The sequence below is a fragment of the Mirounga leonina genome, unplaced genomic scaffold (assembly GCF_011800145.1).
Source record: "Mirounga leonina isolate KUSES-001 unplaced genomic scaffold, KU_Mleo_1.0 Mir_101529, whole genome shotgun sequence".
NCBI lineage: Eukaryota > Metazoa > Chordata > Mammalia > Carnivora > Phocidae > Mirounga > Mirounga leonina.
In genome coordinates this window covers 1,293,445-1,310,754 of record NW_023270143.1, presented here as the reverse complement: position 1 = coordinate 1,310,754, position 17,310 = coordinate 1,293,445, and the positions used below count along the sequence as shown (strand labels likewise).

Sequence of the window (17,310 nt, the reverse complement as noted above, 5' to 3'; positions counted from 1 at the left end):
GATTGATTTGCGAATATTGATCCACCCTTGCAGCCCAGGAATAAATCCCACTTGATTGTGGTGGATGATTCTTTTAATGTATTTTTGAATACAGTTTGCTAGTATTTTGTTGAGGATTTTTCATGTATGTTCACCAGGGATATTGGCCTATAGTTCTCTTTCCTTGTAGTGTCTTTATCTGGTCTTGGAATCAAGGTAATGCTGGCCTCATAGAATGACTTTGGAAGTTTTCCTTCCCCTTCAATTTTTTTGGAATAGTTTGAGAAGAATAGGTATTTTTTTCTAGAAACATAATTTTTCTTTTTAAGATTTTATTTATTTATTTGTCAGAGAGAGCGAGAGCGAGAGAGTACAAGCCGGGGGGGGGGGGGGGCAGCAGAGGCAAAGGGAGAAGCAGACTCCCGCCTGAGCAGGGAGCCTGATGCGGGGCTCGATCCCAGGACCCTGGGATCGTGACCTGAGCTGAAGGCAGACTCTTAACCGACTGAGCCAGCCAGGTGTCCCGAGAAGAATAGATATTAAGTCTTCTTTAAATGTTTGGTAGAAATCGCCTATGAAGCCATCTGGGTCCTGCACTTTTGTTTATTGGGAGTTTTTTGATTACTGACTCAATTTCCTTGGTAATAATCAGTCTGTTCATATTTTCTATTTCTTCCTGCTTCAGTTTTATTAGGCTATATGTTTCTAGGAACTTATCCATTTCTTCTAGGCTGTCCAATTTGCTGGCATATAGTTTTTCACAATACTCTCTTATAGTTGTTTGTATTTCTGTGGTGTTGGTTGTTATTTCTCCTCTCTCATTTGTGACTTTATTTATTTGAGTCCTTTCCCCCCTTTTTTCAATGAGTCTGGCTAGGGAGTTATTGGTTTTGTTGATTAGAACATATATTTTCTTAGTATAGATTCCTATAATCAGTATTATTGAGACAAAGAATAGGCTCATCTCTTTGTTTCTTTTTCTTAAGATTTTATTTATTTATTTGAGAGAGAGAGAATGCACACGAGACAGAGAGGGAGAGAGAGGGGGGAGAGGGAGAGAAAGAGCATGAGCGGGGGTGGCGGGGGAGACAGAGGGAGAAGCAGACTCCCCGCTGAGCAGGGAGCCCGATGCGGGGCTCCATCCCAGGACCCTGGGATCATGACCTGAGCCGAAGGCAGATGCTTAACCGACTGAGCCACCCAGGCGCCCCTCTTTGTTTCCTTATATGGCTTTTTTTCTGATTAGAAAAGTAATACATGCTCTTCATCAAAAATATGGAAAATACAGAAAAATCTAAAGAACACAATAAAAAGCACCCATAGTCCCACCATTCAGAGACAACTTGTTAAACATGGGTATGTTTCTTTCTAGTTACCGATGTAATTATTATTTTTGCTATTTTTAATGGTAATAATAATCCTGTTAAGCTTGCATTTTATTCACTGCCAGTTATTCCATGTACTGTGATTCTGCTGTTGTGGGATTAATTGAGATAGTTTCTGATTTTAAGTGATGTTGCTATGGACATCTTTGAGGCTGGTGCTTTCCGGGACGGGGCGGGTGTAGTCAGGCCAGGAGGAGGTACTCAGGGAGCAAAGAAGCCCTTAGAGCCTCTCCTCTGCTGGTCCCCCACTTGACCTCCCACTCTGCCCACAGAGTCTCTGGAGCTGATAGCCACAGCAGCAGAGCACTCTAACGCTGCCATCCGCAAAATGGTGAGTGGCCCTTGCAGCCCCTGCCCTTCCTCGGTCACCCACCTGTGGTGTCTTTGTCCTGGGGGACTTGTGACGTGTGGACACGTCAGGGGAGGCCAGCACCTCAGCCCTGCCCTCTGCTTACTGTCTCCTGCCAGGAGCGAATGCACAAGCTGCTGAAGGTATACGAGCTGCTAGGGGGTGAGGAAGACATTGTCAGCCCCACCAAAGAGCTCATAAAAGAAGGCCATATCCTTAAGCTGTCAGCAAAGAATGGGACCACTCAAGACCGATACCTCATACTAGTAAGTGCCAGGCGTGCGGTTGCACACATTGACTTGGTACTCACTCAAGACTGTACCTCCTGCTGGCCATTCTTTCCTCTATTGATTCATTTTATTTTCACTACCTACACTAGGAATTTGTTTTCTCTACTTCAGAGGTGATGTAACTAAGACTTAGAAGTGACTTGCCCAAGGTCAGCCAACTAGGGGGTGACTCTCATGCCTAGGCTCTTTCCTTGTGACCCTTGTGCCCAATCTGGGCTGTGCATTCTCCATCTATTGCCTTGATTCCCCAGCAGTAAAGCTTCAGGAGTCCCATAAGGGTAGGGAGCTGGGCCACACCTCTCCTGGGTCTTCCACACATACATCCCCAAACTTTTCCTTCCTAGTTCAACGACCGCCTCCTTTACTGCGTGCCCAGGCTGCGGCTCCTTGGCCAGAAGTTTAGCGTGCGGGCACGCATTGATGTAGATGGCATGGAGGTGAGCACCAGGAGGTGGGAGATGGGGACCTGGAGTGGGGCCTTGGTGCTGGGAGGAATAAAGTTGTTCTGACTTTGACCCCAAGTCTCTGTGTGCATGTGTGCAGAGGGTAAGGGCCCCGTGGAGCTTAGTAGTCCTCACAAAGCCTCTTTCTCCCTCCATTCAGCTAAAGGAAAGCTCCAACCTCAATCTGCCTCGGACCTTCCTGGTGTCAGGAAAGCAGCGCTCCCTGGAGCTCCAGGCTAGGTACTTGCCCTTACCTATACCTTCCCTCCAGCCCCCTCTTTTCCTTCAGATATGAGGCATTCTAGGCCTAGTGCCAGGCTACCTCCCTAAGAAAGAGATCCTTCCAGAGAAAAGATGGGCACCTTTTCCCAAAGATGCAGGCTTGCTCTTCTGGTGGGTTTTGTTAGAAGAGAGGGAAGAATGAGATATTAATCCAAACAGGAAGAATAACAACACGGTTTATTGAAGATTCAGAGATTTAAGAGAAATAACAACCAAATGCAATGCTTGGTCCCCGATAGGAGCCTAATTAGAGCAAAACCCTAAAATACATTTGCAAGACAATAGGGAAAATCTAAATATGAACTGAACAATAGCTGTTGGGTAATTACTGCTAACTTTTTCAGGTGTGATAATGGTATAATGTTTATACAGGAGAATGGCCTTGTTTTTTCGTGAAGCATGCTGAAGATTTAGTATCATGATATCTGTAATTTATTTTTAAATGACTTATCAACCAAAAAAATACACACATATATACATATACACACACATATATATACGTACCTATATGACTATATGTGAATATATGCATATATATGAAGTAAATACAGCAAAATATTTTTTAAATTTGCATCTATATAATAGGCATACATTTAATGAATTTGTGCTATCCTGTCTGCTTTTTTGTATGCTTGAAATGTTTTATAATAAAACTTTTTAAAATAATAACATTTTAAAATAATGTCTAGCCATTTTACAAAGGGGCTTTCATATCCATCCTCTACTTGGATGATAATAGTAGCTCACATTTAGTGAAGACTTGCTCTTATGTTAGGCACTGTTTTAAGTTAATTTTAACTTAAACAATTTGTTTAAACTGACTAGTTGAATCCTTAAAACAACCCTTGAAGTAGCTACTGTTACCATCAATCCCATTTCACATATGAGCAAACTGAGGCACAGAAGAGTTATGTACCTTGCCCAAGATCCTATAGCTAGAAAGGAGCAGAGTGGGAAATCAAGCTCATGCTGCCTTCTGAGGGCCCAAGTGATTGATAGGGAATCGAGGTCAGGGTCAGGGCCAGGGCATGGATGCATATGGGTAGATGATCTGTTTCTGACAGGCTGCAAGGAAGTGAAAAATGAGAATCAGAACCCTCATTGCTGGGACTGCATGGAGGCAGAAAAGAGAGATGAGTGTTACCTTTGAAGCTCTGGGAGACCAGAGAGCATCCCCAAGGCCTGCAGCCAGGAAGCAAGAACAAAGCCAATGTTGGGCACATCCAGGAGAGGGCTCAGTAGAACCTGAGTGACAAGTCACATGACTCAGGTCTTCTGCTAGGAGGATGGGAGGGAGGGGGCTGCTGAGACAATGGAGCCAGAAAGGAGCACTAAGCAGTGTAGGGTTTCCTCCTAGTGGCAGAGGAAAGGCATGGAGGGCTTACCTTGCAATTGCTTGTACTGCCCTTTAAAAAATTTTTTTAACGAAAAATTTCAAATATCCAGAAAAGTAGAAATAGAACAAACACCCATATACCTACCATTTGGACAACTGGTGCTCAACCTTGGCAACACAGGAATCAGCTGGGGAGCTTTTAAAAAATAGTTATGTCTGAGGGGCACCTGGCTGGCTCAGTCAGTTAAAGCATGCGACTCTTGATCTCGGGGTTAGAGGTTCGAGCCCCATGTTGGGTGTAGAGATTACTTAAAAATAAAATCTTTTAAAAAATACCAATGTCTGAAACCCACCCCCAAAGACTGATTGAATTTGTCTCGGGCATAGCCTGAACATGAGGAGTTTTCAAAGTTCCCTTGGTGTGCACCAGGGTTTAGAACCACTGACTTAGGAGTCAACAACTATTGACATTTTGCCATATATATCTTTGGCTGAACCATTTTAAAGTAAATTAAAGACATGATACTTCACCCCAGGCCTTTCCTCTATTTGCATATATGTGTGTATGTGTATACACACACACACGTTTCCTTTCTATATTTTATTATGAAAATATTTCAAAATACAGAAAAGTTTAAAGAATTATACAGCGAACAACTGTAATCCCACCATACAGATTCTACAAGTGTTAACATTGCGCTATATTTACTTTATCACAAATCTATCCTTTTATCCATCCACCAATCCATCTGGTTTTTTAACATGTATTTCAAATGAAGTTACAGACATCACTACACCTCATCCCTAAAGACTTTGGTGTGCATATTATTAACTAGAGATCAGTATTTAATGTCCTCTCCTTTTCTTGAGGCCAAATTTTCACACAGTGAAATGCACAGGTCTTAAGTGTGTACCATCAGTAAGTTTTGACAAATATAAACACTCATGTCACATGTTTTTCAACAAAAATGGAATGCTATGTGTATTTTATATGTTTTCACTTAACATAAAGAGCTTTCTATACCACTTAACATACTATATTTCACTTAACATATTATAAGCAGCTTTCTATACCATTTTTGTTGTCTGACAGTAATGATGTACCATCATTTCTTTTTCTTTATCTGATCCCTTGTTGTTGGACACTTAGGCTGCTTCCAATTTTTCATAATAAATAGCATTGCAAACCTAAATATTAACTCCTATCCTTAATTTTTCATGAAGCGGTTCTAAGGATGTAGTCAGATTTTCATATTAGAAAAATACTTTTGATGTCTGGTGGGTAGATGTGGAAGGGGATTAGAAGGAGGCCAGGCAGGAGTCAGCCAAGAAACTGGGTCCTATTCCTAGTGAGAGGTTTATGGAGTTATCCCAGCATAGAGGCCTTGGAGACTACGGGGCAGACAAGGAGAGGTGGGAAAGGAAGGCAAAAGGAAGACGTAACTCGCATTGACTGAGCACCTAGTGGACCAAGGATTGTGCTGGGCACTTTACATACCACTTCAGTTACTGCTCAGAACAACCCAGACTGATAATTCTCTCCATATAAAATGGAGAAGAAAATGGACTAAAGGAAAACAAACTGCCCCCCTTTCTCAAATTTGCCATTCCGACAACAGGGAACTATTTATGGTTTCTTGTATGTTCCATACTTTTACACACACCTCACCCATAGCCCTCTACCTGAGGCCCAGCACCTCCTTGAAGAAACCTTCCTTAACAGCCCCACCCAAATTCCAGGCTGGGGCAAGTCTCTTCTTCAGGGCTTCTCAGCCCTATTTTCCCTCTGTCACAGTGCTGATCCCCCTGTATTGTCCCTGTCTATCTCCCCTCCTAGACCATGAGCTCCTTGAGGGTAGGGTCCTCTCTAAGCCCCAGGTTCCTAGCACAGGGTCTGGAAAGTATTAGTAACTATTGAGTAAATAAACTCAGACAGGCTACATGACTTGCCTAACGTCACACAGTAAGTTAAGGACCAGAGGGTCAAAACCCTGGTCTGTCTGACTCCAAAATACCTACTTGTTACCATTCCCGTTGCTTTTGGTTGGCCTGCCTAACCCAACATTTTTCTTTCCACCCCCCCCCCCTTCCCCAAGGACTGAGGAGGAGAAGAAAGACTGGGTCCAGGTAACATCCAAGAAGGCTTTGTGGTAGGGGGCTGGAGGAGTATTAACAGGTCTCCTTGGGGTTGGTGGACTCTCCCCTAAAACTCATATCAGACCAGAATGGGCCTGGACACCTGCTTTCCAACAAACTTTACCATCCCCGTTTTACAGAGAAGCAAGCCAAGGTCCAGGAGTTAAACAGAAACTCACAAATTCTCCCCTTAGAAAGCTGGCTCCGCTGAGGGTGTAACCCCAGTGAGTTAAATCCTGTAAAACCTTAAGCCCAGAGAGTGGCCAGGAAGACCTGAGTTTTTTCAACCACGGATCCCCTCCACCATTTCACAAATTTAAGAACTGAGAACTGGATTTGGGATTGGGCTTGCTCAAAATCGTATGCCTAGCAAGGGGCAGAGTTTGGCCTAGAAGCCAACTTTCTGACTCCAGGCTAAGTCACAAGAAGGTGAGGTGAGGGTGGAAGTGGGTGCGTTGTGAGGTGATCTGACCTCTTATTTCCTACAACCTCCTTTATAGGCCATCAACTCCACTCTCCTGAAGCATGAACAGACGCTGGAGACCTTCAAACTGTTGAACTCAACAAACAGGGAAGATGAAGACACACCCCCTAACTCTCCAGTAAGAGTCCCCACCCTCTCCCCCTGCCCTGGGACCCCTTCCAGGTTTCCAAGTCCCCACTTTACTTTGAAATGATCCTTGCCCCTTCCCAGAGAGTAAAGACCAGAGAGGCAGTGCATGACCTCGGAAGCACAGTCTTCTTTTGGTATGCTGCAGAGAAATCACGGGGGAAACTGAGGCCCAGGAAGTAAAAATGACAGTGAGGTAGGGACAGAGCAAGGACTCAAAGGCAGGTCTTCTGAACGTATGTGCTGCCTCCCAATGATGATCCAAGCCTTGGGGCAGAGGGCAGGGGCTGGCTGCACTGGGCTGGGGAGTAGCTATCTCTGACCTGGGACCTGGCCCTCTCTCCAGAACGTGGATCTTGGGAAGCGGGCACCTACACCCATCCGAGAAAAGGAAGTCACCATGTGCATGCGCTGCCAGGAGCCCTTCAATTCCATCACCAAACGCAGGCACCACTGCAAGGCCTGCGGGCATGTGAGTTTTGGCAGGCAGGGGCAGAGCTAGGGAGGGGACAGGCTGGCAGCCCAGAGGCCCACTTCTCAGCGGGTTACCCTCCAAGCGCGGGAGGCCACGAGGCCACTGTGGGAGTTGGTCCACTGAAGGGAAAGACCTGCAGGAACCAGGCTGTTTTTGCCCACTTGCCACCCCAGGTGGTTTGTGGGAAGTGCTCCGAGTTCCGGGCCCGCCTCATCTATGACAACAACCGCTCCAACCGTGTGTGCACGGACTGCTACGTGGCCTTGCATGGGGTGCCCGGGAGCAGCCCGGCCTGCAGCCAGCATACACCCCAGCGCCGGAGGTCTATCCTGGAGGTAAGAGCCAGGTCCCCGACTAACGCTCCCACGCTGACCACAGGGGCCCCAGCCACCCAGCCGGTGTGACTGACGCCTGGGCATCTCTGAAATGCTAGGGTGCCATGTGCATCCACTGAGCAAGTGACCCAGGCTCGGAGTGAGTAAAATGAGTGCAAGAGTCAATGAAAGACCGATTTTTATTAAGTGCTTTAGACGTTTAATCCTCACAGTAACTAAACTATCCATGCTATTACTATCCCTGGGTTACAAATGAGGAAACTGAGGCCCAGGGAGTTATTTGCCCAAATTACACAGCCAGCGAATGGCAGAGCTAGGATGTTTTCTCAATTAACAAATTATCTTTTCTTATTACAAAGTAGGATATGTGCACTGAAGAAAATTAGACAATATAAACAGAAATAATAAAACACCGTATTGCTTCTACCCACTAGATCACTACTATTAATAGCTGTGCTATAGCATGTACACACATTTTTGGTTTTGTTTTTTAACCAAATTGAGGTATTTATTTTATTTAACACTCAAAGAATGCTTGCTCTGGGGGCGCCTGGGTGGCTCAGTCAGTTAAGCGGTTGGCTCTTGATTTCAGCTCAGGTCACGATCTCAGGGTCCTGAGATTGAGCCCTGTGGTGAGTTCCTCACTCGGCGGGGAGTTTGCTTGAGGCTTCTCTCCCTCTCCCTCTGCCCCCTAACTCCCACTAGCGTGCATGCGCACTCGCTCTCGCTCTCTCAAATAAATAAATCTTTTTTTAAAAAAGAATGCTTACTCTGTGCCAGGCACTATTCAGAGCATTTTGCATACATTAACTCATTTAATCCTTACAACGGACCTGTATGTTCTCCAAGTCAGTACATTTTCATCTCGAGCTGGGATTCTGAGCCAGACTGCCTTACCCAGCTTCCCAGTCCTCTTCACCACGATGCTAGGTTGCCTCTTGCTAAATGTAAGGCACAGGTGTATGATGGAAGAGGACGAACAGGGGAGGTGTAAAGGCCTAAGTGACTTGAGGAATGCGTGACTGATGGAAGAATGCCTGCGCAGCAGCCAGGTGCCCCTGCTGAGACACCCCTCCCACCAACTCTTCGGAGGCAGCAGCCATGGCAGTTCAGCAGACAAGCCTGGCTTTTGGTCTCCAGTCTAACTCACTGTGGGGGGAGGGAGGGCGAGGGGCACTGGACAAATCCCTCCTGCCATCCGAGCGTCAGCTTCATCAATCCCTATGCTGAGGGGTTGTCAAAGCCAAGAGGAGCCAAGCCAGGCCTTCTATTGACACTGATGTCCCCCATGTCTCTGGCCACAGAAACAGGCCTCAGTGGCTGCGGAGAACAGCGTCATCTGCAGCTTCCTACACTACATGGAGAAAGGTGGCAAAGGCTGGCATAAGGCATGGTTCGTGGTGCCTGAGAACGAACCCTTGGTGCTGTACATCTACGGAGCCCCTCAGGTGTGCATCCTATTCCTTCGGTCCTTCCCGCCACCTGGCAAAACCAGGCTGTTCCTCCTCCCCTTCGGTCCTTGACCTTTCCTTGGCCTTGGGGGATTGGGTAAGGCTAAGAGGAAATCAGAACCCCTACCCTTGTGAGACAAAGACCAAGTAGAGACAAGGAGTGACTGTGGGCCAACATGTGTAGGGAAAAGTGGGGTGAGCTGGCGGAGCTAGTTTCCTGGAGGAAGCCAGAGTGGAGGTTAGGCACTGCTAGGTCCAATTGGAGCGGGGAAGAACATGTAAGTGGAGGCAAGAGCCGAGACAAAGGCCTGCAAACATTATTTGGTACATGTGCTAAAGAGACTAGCCCAACTGGTTTTGGTTGTGGGAGGAAACAGGTATTTGAACTAGCCTGCATGCTAGTTGCCTCAGTTGACATTTTTCTATTGCTATCACTGGAGCCACGGAAGGTTCCTGAGCAGGGGAAGGAAAAGAAGGGTTCAGCAGATGCAAAACTAGTGAGAAGCCCAGACTCAAGGTGACCCTAGCTCTGTCCTGTTCCCTAGGATGTGAAAGCCCAGCGCAGCTTGCCCCTCATTGGCTTTGAGGTGGGACCTCCTGAGGCAGGGGAGCGGCCTGACAGAAGGCACGTCTTCAAGATCACCCAGAGCCACCTGAGCTGGTACTTCAGCCCCGAGACGGAGGAGCTGCAGCGGCGCTGGATGGCAGTGCTCGGTCGGGCAGGCCGTGGGGACACGTTCTGCCCAGGGCCCACACTGTCGGAGGACAGGGAGATGGAGGAGGCACCGGTGGCAGCTTCAGGAGCCACTGCTGAACCCTCCGAAGCCCCCCAGACCCGAGACAAGACCTAGAGGGTTTGGGAGGAACTGGGGCCCCCTGCCCCACACCCTAGCTGCCCATGTCCAGTTGGGGGGCCCCAGCCCCCTCCCTCCCAGCTCAGTCAATACTTGAACTCCCATCATGGGCACTTTCAATCCCCAGTGCTGGGTCTTGGGTTTTTTTAATTCATCTTTTCACAAAACATGGGCTTTAAAAAAAATTCCTACAGTGATGTTAATTTTTTTAAAATCCCTGTCCCCAGGAAGGGTGGGAGCTGTTGCTAGACCCCCCCCCCGAATTAGGCCATTTTGTCCCCCATCCCCTCAACACCCTACAGATCCTGCCTCCACCCAATTCCCCCCAAAGCACTGGAGGCAGGAGATCTGGATTCAAGTGCCAGCTCTGCCACTGACCCTACGGCCCTGGCCCAGCCCTGCCCCCTCAGTCGGTGTCTTTACACGTGTTACATGGGGCGGGGAGCAGACCCCTCCTGCCTCTCCCATGGCTTACAGCTTCCACCCGGCCCCAAGACTACCCAGTATTTTATCGTCCAGACCCATGGCAGGGCCACAGGGCAGGACAGGGGAATGGGTGGGGAGGACAATGGATACTCTTTGTTTTGTTTTGTTTTTTTAAAGAAAAATACAGTTTATTTCGGGCTTATGGAAACTTTCAGAGTGCTGCTGTGTACCATTTGTCCATCTGTTTGTTTGTTCAAAGTAACAGGCTACTAGGATGGGCCCAGAAACTGCTCCCCTATGGAGCTCTGAAGCCCGGCTCCTAAAAGGCTGATTCCAAGGCTCTCCATGGGTCAAGTCACAGATTAAACAATAAGGTACTATTCATTGAGGTTTTAAGCCTCATCCCAGGATTTGGATAAGTGTACAGAAAGAGGTTGGAGGAGCCAGAAAACAAAGCCCAGGTCCCCCAAGCTCACCACCTAGCCAAAGTCTTAGACTTCCTGAGGGCACCCAGGACTGGAGGCTAAGCTGCAGAAAGGGAGTGTTCCTGGGAGGTTCCAATTTCTGGCCAGGAGTACAGAGCTGCTCTGTGCGTGTATGGGCGGGGGGAGAAGGAGAGGTACCACAGCTATCTTCGTTCACATCTTCGACTCATCTCGCTTCTGGTTTGCAAGTTCATCTCACCATTCCTGACCCAACAGGGCTATTGGTTCTCCTGCTGGTCCTCTCCCTTCACAGATCCACCTGGTCACTGTCAACCAGTGTTTAGCTTCTCCTCTAGTCACGCCCTCACCCGTTCATCCCTCCCTCTTCACACTGACCGCACCTGAGAGGCAATGTGCTGGGAAACCAGGCCTCATCGTGCAGATAGTAACTTAAGGCCCAAGGGGCTGTGGTGAACCAGGCCACACTACCTAGAGAGCAAGGACCCTAGCGCTCTTCTTCCCCTGGAGGAAACTGGACAGGGGAACAGGAAGAGGGTGGAGATGGGGCAACCAGTCCAGGAGTCCACAACCCTCCCCCAAACCCCTACAGACAAGTCTCAAAACAACTAGCAAGCAAGGGCCCAAACCATTTCCAGCCCCACTCATTTCTTTCTCCGGACAATGGTCCAGCCATCCTCCACTATATCCTCTTCTTTAATAGTCTGGGAGTCTGGACCAGTGGATTCAGGCTGGGGGCAAACCCCATCTGTAGCTGCCCCATCATTCGTAGCTGTGACCTGGAGGAGAAATACAGGAGAGAGCTAAATACAACACCTGCTGGCTGTGGCCACTGGAGACCCAGGCTCTCTTCCCAGTTTTGCCAGGACTGGCTGTGTGACCTTAGGAAAGTTCCTTGCCCTCTCTGGATGATATAACCCCCCCGATCATTTCCCTATGAAACTAGCTGATTTCCTAGAAAATTGAAGGTATCTGCATCTCCCCACCCAAGGGGCACCCCTTTCACCTCCATCTCCTCCACGCTGTCCGCATCATCTTCATCCGTTTCTCTGGCTGTTGTAACTGCAGTGGCTCTGACCCTGCACTTTCTTTGGGTGATGTGAGAGGCCATCTCCTTCAGAGCAGCCCCATCACCCCTCTGGAAGTGGTAGAACATGGTCTGTAGCTGCTGGCTCACCTACCAAGAAAACATTCAACCAGGATTTTCTAGATTTTCTAGAGAGATTTTCTAGATTTTCTAGAGATTTTCTAGAGAACCTACAATACAACCAGCACGTGTTTGCAGCAAGAGTAGGGAGGGGTTTGGGATTTTCCAGAAGAGAATGGGGCTTTTTCTTCCCCAAGGAGTTCACTAATGAAGGAACCATATATGAAAGACTCAGGTAAGAGCCTAAAGTACAGAAGGAGAGCTTCCTAGCAAGGAAGGCACTAGAACTCGGTTTGAAAGACAGAAGAGGTAAAAGAGAAGGCAAGCCCAGCAGGAATTGATGGGGAGAAATGTTAACCAGAAGAGGGGTGGAAATGTACCTGGCCTGACCTGCCCTTGGGATGGGGGTGAAGAACGGACCCGGCTGAGAATGTTGTATGGAGAGAAATAAAAGAGAAGAGGCAGAGTTTGGAAAGACCTGGGAAGACGAGACTTTTCCCTTTAGGCAAAAGGGAGTCACAGAAGGTTCTTGTGCAGGACTCAAGAAAAGAATGGTTAGACCCAAGAGTCTTGGCCTAAAAACAGACAGGGAGAGGAAAGACTGCGGGCAGGGAAATGGCAGTTATGTCCACGATATGCTCACCTGGGGCAGACTCCCATCCTCCACAACTGTATCAAATTCGTTCGTCATGAGCTCCCCGAGGAAATCCTCCACCTCATCTAGCTCCAAGTCAGCTGAGTAGGAAAGCAAAGACCAGCCAACTGAATCACTCTGGCCCACTACTATTCAATACCTACTTGGTGAGTCCACATGTGATTGGTGGGTAAAGGCCCAAACTGCGAGCCTTTTATTCACTGTAGTGCTCTGTACTCCAGGTTTTTACGTGATTTTTAAAAACCCACCAAACAAACACTAAATATAAATACCTAATTTCCAATCTCCTGCATCCTACCAAACCTTCTTATTCCCACAGCATCCCAACCACACTCACCCTCTTTCATCTGACCTATTTTAACTGGCCTCCTCTCTGTGACCTTGAGCAAGTTACTTATCTCTGTGCCTGTTTTCTCATCTACAAAGTGGGGCTAATAGTGGCCTTCTTGGAGGTCTGTTATGAGGAGTCCCCTAAATAATGCCTAACATAGGAGAGACCCATAATCCATGTTAATCTCCATCACTCAAGGGCTGAAGTTTCTGAAATGTAGAAACCCTTCACAACTGTGCTCCACTGAACGGGATAGGTAAGAAAAAATGGATGTTATGTACTTCCAATGATGAAATCATCACAGCCTTGCCATCAACATCCTACTGTGTGATTTTGGCTAATCCCTCCCCTCTAGGCTTCAGTTACCTTCTGGGCCCATGCTCTACTTTTTCTGAATTAGAGAATTACTCAAGAGAGTCTTCCACAAAGCTCCTCACTCTCCCTTCCCTCTGGGAGAGCTCAATTCACTCCCTTGACTTTCCTTACCACTCTCATCTAATATCCCCCAAAGCTGTCTCCAACCCAGACTACACTCTACCTGTTTCACAGATGCCTCAGGCCCTCCATATCCAAAGCCAAACTCATCACCTTACCCTTCAAACCTACTTCTCGTCCTCCAGGGTTCCTCTATTCCATGAAAGGCACCTAATCCACCCAGCGACTCAAACCAGAAACCTGCCTCCTTTTCCCTCCCTCTTCACAGCCGAACAATCTCCAAGGCCCTAATCCATTGCTACTGCCACTGCCCTAGTTCGGGCCTCATTATTTTCTAGACAGAAATAACCTTCTCATCAGTCTTTCCCTCTCCAGTCCACGCTCCATACGGATTATTTTCTGAACTTTCTAGTCAACAAATCCCATCCCATTACTCACCTTAGAAAGGGCCCATGAATTTTTATCACCTACAGCAGTGTTTCATATCCTGCTTTTCAGAAATAGCTGTCCTGCTGGTTTTTAAAGGAAGCTATCCATAGAAAGCTAACGGGAAACAAAGGAAAAGAGGCTTCTTTTTTGTGGTTCTTATCTTTATCCAAGCTTTTATTATGTTAATGATTATTATGACTCCTAAGGAGGAGCTGAAAAAAAGTTCTTACATAATTTGACTGGAGAAGCTTTTTCTTCACAGAACTAGTCTTCCACAGCCTACATTTTGGCAAATGCTGGCCTAACAGACAAAACCAAAGGCATGTAAGGTCTTCCACGTCTTAACCTCTTCCTGGGGCCTCCCCACCCCCCCAGCTTCATTCTCAACCACTCCTACCCTCCTTATACCCACAAGCGCACCCACACCCTTACTCCAATACTGAGCTCCCTGCCACTTTCCAAATATAACACATCATCTTCTCATACCACAGAACTTATTTGTGTGTTGCTCTCTGTGTCCCCCACCTAGTTAACTCCTTTTCATCCCTTAAGACTCAATCCAATCACTACCTCCCTGAACAATCTCCAAAAGCCTCCTCAGTCTCAGGCTACCCAAGCACCCTGAGCTCCTCCTTATTAGAACATCTATCACCCCGAGTGTAAATGCCTACTTACTTAAGTGGATCCATCACTAGATGGTAAACTTCCTTGACAGAACTCTGCCTAATGTCATCTACAAGACTAAATACCTGAATAAAGAATTTTGTAAAAATCTTAATATGCAAAAGACCCTCTACAGGGTCCCCTATTCTTACACGACCTTCAAGACACATCGAAGGTGTAGATCTGTGCTGCCCAAATAACCAAATGTGGTTACTGAGCACTCAAAATGTGGCTAGGCACACTGCAAACGTGCTAAAATTGTAAAATACCCACCAGATTTTGAAAACTTAATACTAAAAAGGGATGTAAAATATCTCATTAGTAATCTTTTATACTGATTACCTGCTGAAATACTTTAGATATACTGAGTTCAGTAACAATTTCATCTGCTTGTTTTTACTTTGTTGAAGCGGCTGCTAGAAAATTTTAAATGACATGATGTGATTCGCACTGTATTTTTATTGGACAGTGCTGAGATGGGTACTTTAATATCCATTTCAGGAATTAGGAAACGGAGTCTCAGGTAAAATAACTTGTCCAGAGTGATACCGCGGGTCGATGGCACAGCCTGTAAGGCATCAGAATTCAAGATTCTGACTCCCAAAGCCTGTATTCATTCTACTTCGACCTTGGGTACCGTCCCACAACTGTTCAAGAGGAAGTGCGTGCTCCCTAGGACCCGCCTCCTCCTCCCCACGCCCCCACAGACAGGTCGCAGCGCCTCACATTCACTCACCATTGCGGAAGAAGTACTCCTCTACTGCACCCCCCAGCCACTCGGCCTTCTCCTGGCTGTGCACGCCCCCGAAGCCATTCTCCACAGCGATCTGCGAACATAGGCCCGAGCCCACCACGTCAGCCTGGAAGCCGGCCTGGGGAGGTGTAGGGTTGGCTGTTTATGCGGCCCGGTGGAGCCTCAGGCGCGAAGTCCAGCCAACTCCTGTTCTGCCCCAGACCCTAACCTTTATCCTAGCCGTGGCCCCACTCACTTGCAAGGCCGGCCAGGCTTCCAGCGCCGCGCGGACGCCAGCCCCGAAGAGCGCCCGCGAATCTTCCCCAGCTCCTGCCATTATCCAGCCTCAGACCACGTGATGCCCAGGAGGCCCAATCGCTACGCAGCACGGCCCAGGCCGAAGGAGCCGAAAGCCGAACCTGAGAACGCCGATGTGCCTTTCCGCGGACCTGGCAGCAAGACTAGAGCAATAGAAAGGTCTGTCAGAGCAATGGATGACATCACCTCGGTTACGCCTATGTAATAAACCAAAGGAAGCCAGGAGTGGAGGTCGCGCGGGGCCATGGGTTCTTGAAAAATGTGGGAACTTAATAAAGATACGGATTCCAGGCCTTGGAACAGAGGAATCAACCTCAGGGAGCATCGCCTTAAAATCCGCATTTTAAAAAAAAGCATCCTAACACCCATAGGACACTGCACCCAACAGCAACAACAGAATATACATTTTTCTGAAGTGCACCTGGAACGTTCTCCACGACAGACCATAGGCTAAGTCATAAAGCAGGCCTCAATAGACTTTAAAGGGATTGAAATCATACAAAGTGTGTTCTCCCACCACAATGGAGTGAAATTAGAAATCAATAACAAAGAAATTTGTGAAATTCACAAATATGTGGAAATTAACACACTTCTAAATAACAAATGGGTCAAAGAAAAAATCATGAGGGAAACTGGAAAACAAATTGAAAGGAATGAAAACGAAAGCACAGCACACCAAAATTTATGAAATGCAACTAAAACAATGCTTAAAGTGAATTTTATAGCTATAAACACCCATATTAAAAAAGAAGAAAGATCTCAAATTAATAACCTAACTTTTCACCTTAGGAAACTGGAAAAAGAAGAACAAAGTAATCCCAAAGCAAGCAGAAGGAAGGAAATAATAAAGATTGGACAGAAAATACATGGAATAGAAAACAAAAGCTATAGAGAAAATCAGTGAAACAAAAGTTGGTTATTTGAAAAGATCAACAAAATTGACAAATTTTTAGCTAGGTTGGCTAAATAAAAAAGAGAGAAGACTCAAATTACTGAAATCAGAATGAAAGAGATGGCATCACTACGAGCTAGCCAAAAAAGACTACATATTGTATGATACCATTTAATATGAAATGTACAGAATAGGCAAATCTACAGAGATAGAGAATAGGTTAATGGGTTGCCCGGGTCTTGGGGAGGGGGAGAAATGGGGTTTCTTTGGGGGGAGATGAAGATGTTCTAAAATTAGATGTGTGATGGTTGCTGTTGGGGGCTGAGTTGTGTGTCATCCCCTCCATTCATATGTTGAAGAGCTAACCCCCAATACCTGAGAATGCGACTGTATTTGGAGACAGAGCCTCTAAAGAGGTAAATAAGGTAAAATGAGGCCTTAGAGGTACATGCTAATCCAATATGATTGGTGTCCTCATAAGAAAAGGAGATAGGGCATAGAGAGAGACACAAGATACACAGAGAAATGACTCTGTAAACACTGAAGGTAGACATCTGCAAACCAAAGAGAAAGGCCTCAGAAGAAATCAAACCTGCTGACACCTTGGTCTCAAAGCTTGAGAAGTTCGAGAAAATAAATTTTTGTTGTTAAAGCCACCAGTCTGTGGTACTTTGTTATGGCAGCCCTAGCAAACGAATACAGTTGCACAACACTGTAAATATACTAAAAACCACTGAATTTTACACTTTACATGGGTGAAATTTATGACATATAAATAATATCTCAATAAAGCTGTTCTTAGAAAAATAGCATAGGTGCTTTCCTCTCACAGCAAGGATTGCAAAATTTGGACTAGACCATGTTAACAAACAGTACTGAAACTTCTGTGCCTGGGCCTGTGCTGAATGCTGCT

General features: G+C 46.7%; 2 protein-coding genes across 3 annotated transcripts in view; one reads left to right on the top strand and one right to left on the bottom strand.

The window, feature by feature from the left end:
- Positions 1 to 10,258, top strand: part of FGD1 (FYVE, RhoGEF and PH domain containing 1) — a 40,476-nt gene extending 30,218 nt beyond the window's left edge. Inside the window, exons 9-18 of the mRNA XM_034989218.1 lie at positions 1,637 to 1,695; positions 1,833 to 1,979; positions 2,348 to 2,440; positions 2,607 to 2,686; positions 6,161 to 6,191; positions 6,701 to 6,802; positions 7,157 to 7,282; positions 7,459 to 7,620; positions 8,925 to 9,068; positions 9,617 to 10,258. Of these exons, the coding sequence (XP_034845109.1) occupies positions 1,637 to 1,695; positions 1,833 to 1,979; positions 2,348 to 2,440; positions 2,607 to 2,686; positions 6,161 to 6,191; positions 6,701 to 6,802; positions 7,157 to 7,282; positions 7,459 to 7,620; positions 8,925 to 9,068; positions 9,617 to 9,922 (1,250 nt within the window). The 3' untranslated portion in view covers positions 9,923 to 10,258. The remainder of the gene's footprint in view (positions 1 to 1,636; positions 1,696 to 1,832; positions 1,980 to 2,347; positions 2,441 to 2,606; positions 2,687 to 6,160; positions 6,192 to 6,700; positions 6,803 to 7,156; positions 7,283 to 7,458; positions 7,621 to 8,924; positions 9,069 to 9,616) is intronic.
- A 259-nt stretch (positions 10,259 to 10,517) lies between these two features.
- TSR2 (TSR2 ribosome maturation factor) lies at positions 10,518 to 15,530 on the bottom strand. Of its 2 annotated transcripts, none has more exons than XM_034989525.1 (5): positions 15,444 to 15,530; positions 15,191 to 15,281; positions 12,585 to 12,676; positions 11,801 to 11,971; positions 10,518 to 11,573 (listed from the first exon to the last, which is right to left on the bottom strand). In XM_034989525.1, the coding sequence occupies exons 1-5, from the start codon at positions 15,522 to 15,524 to the stop codon at positions 11,439 to 11,441; spliced, it is 570 nt and encodes a 189-aa protein (XP_034845416.1). In that variant the 5' UTR covers positions 15,525 to 15,530; the 3' UTR covers positions 10,518 to 11,438. The 2 variants fall into 2 exon arrangements, with proteins under 2 accessions (XP_034845416.1, XP_034845333.1); XM_034989442.1 differs by having other exon boundaries at positions 15,191 to 15,326; positions 15,444 to 15,525.
- Positions 15,531 to 17,310: the final 1,780 nt, after the last annotated feature.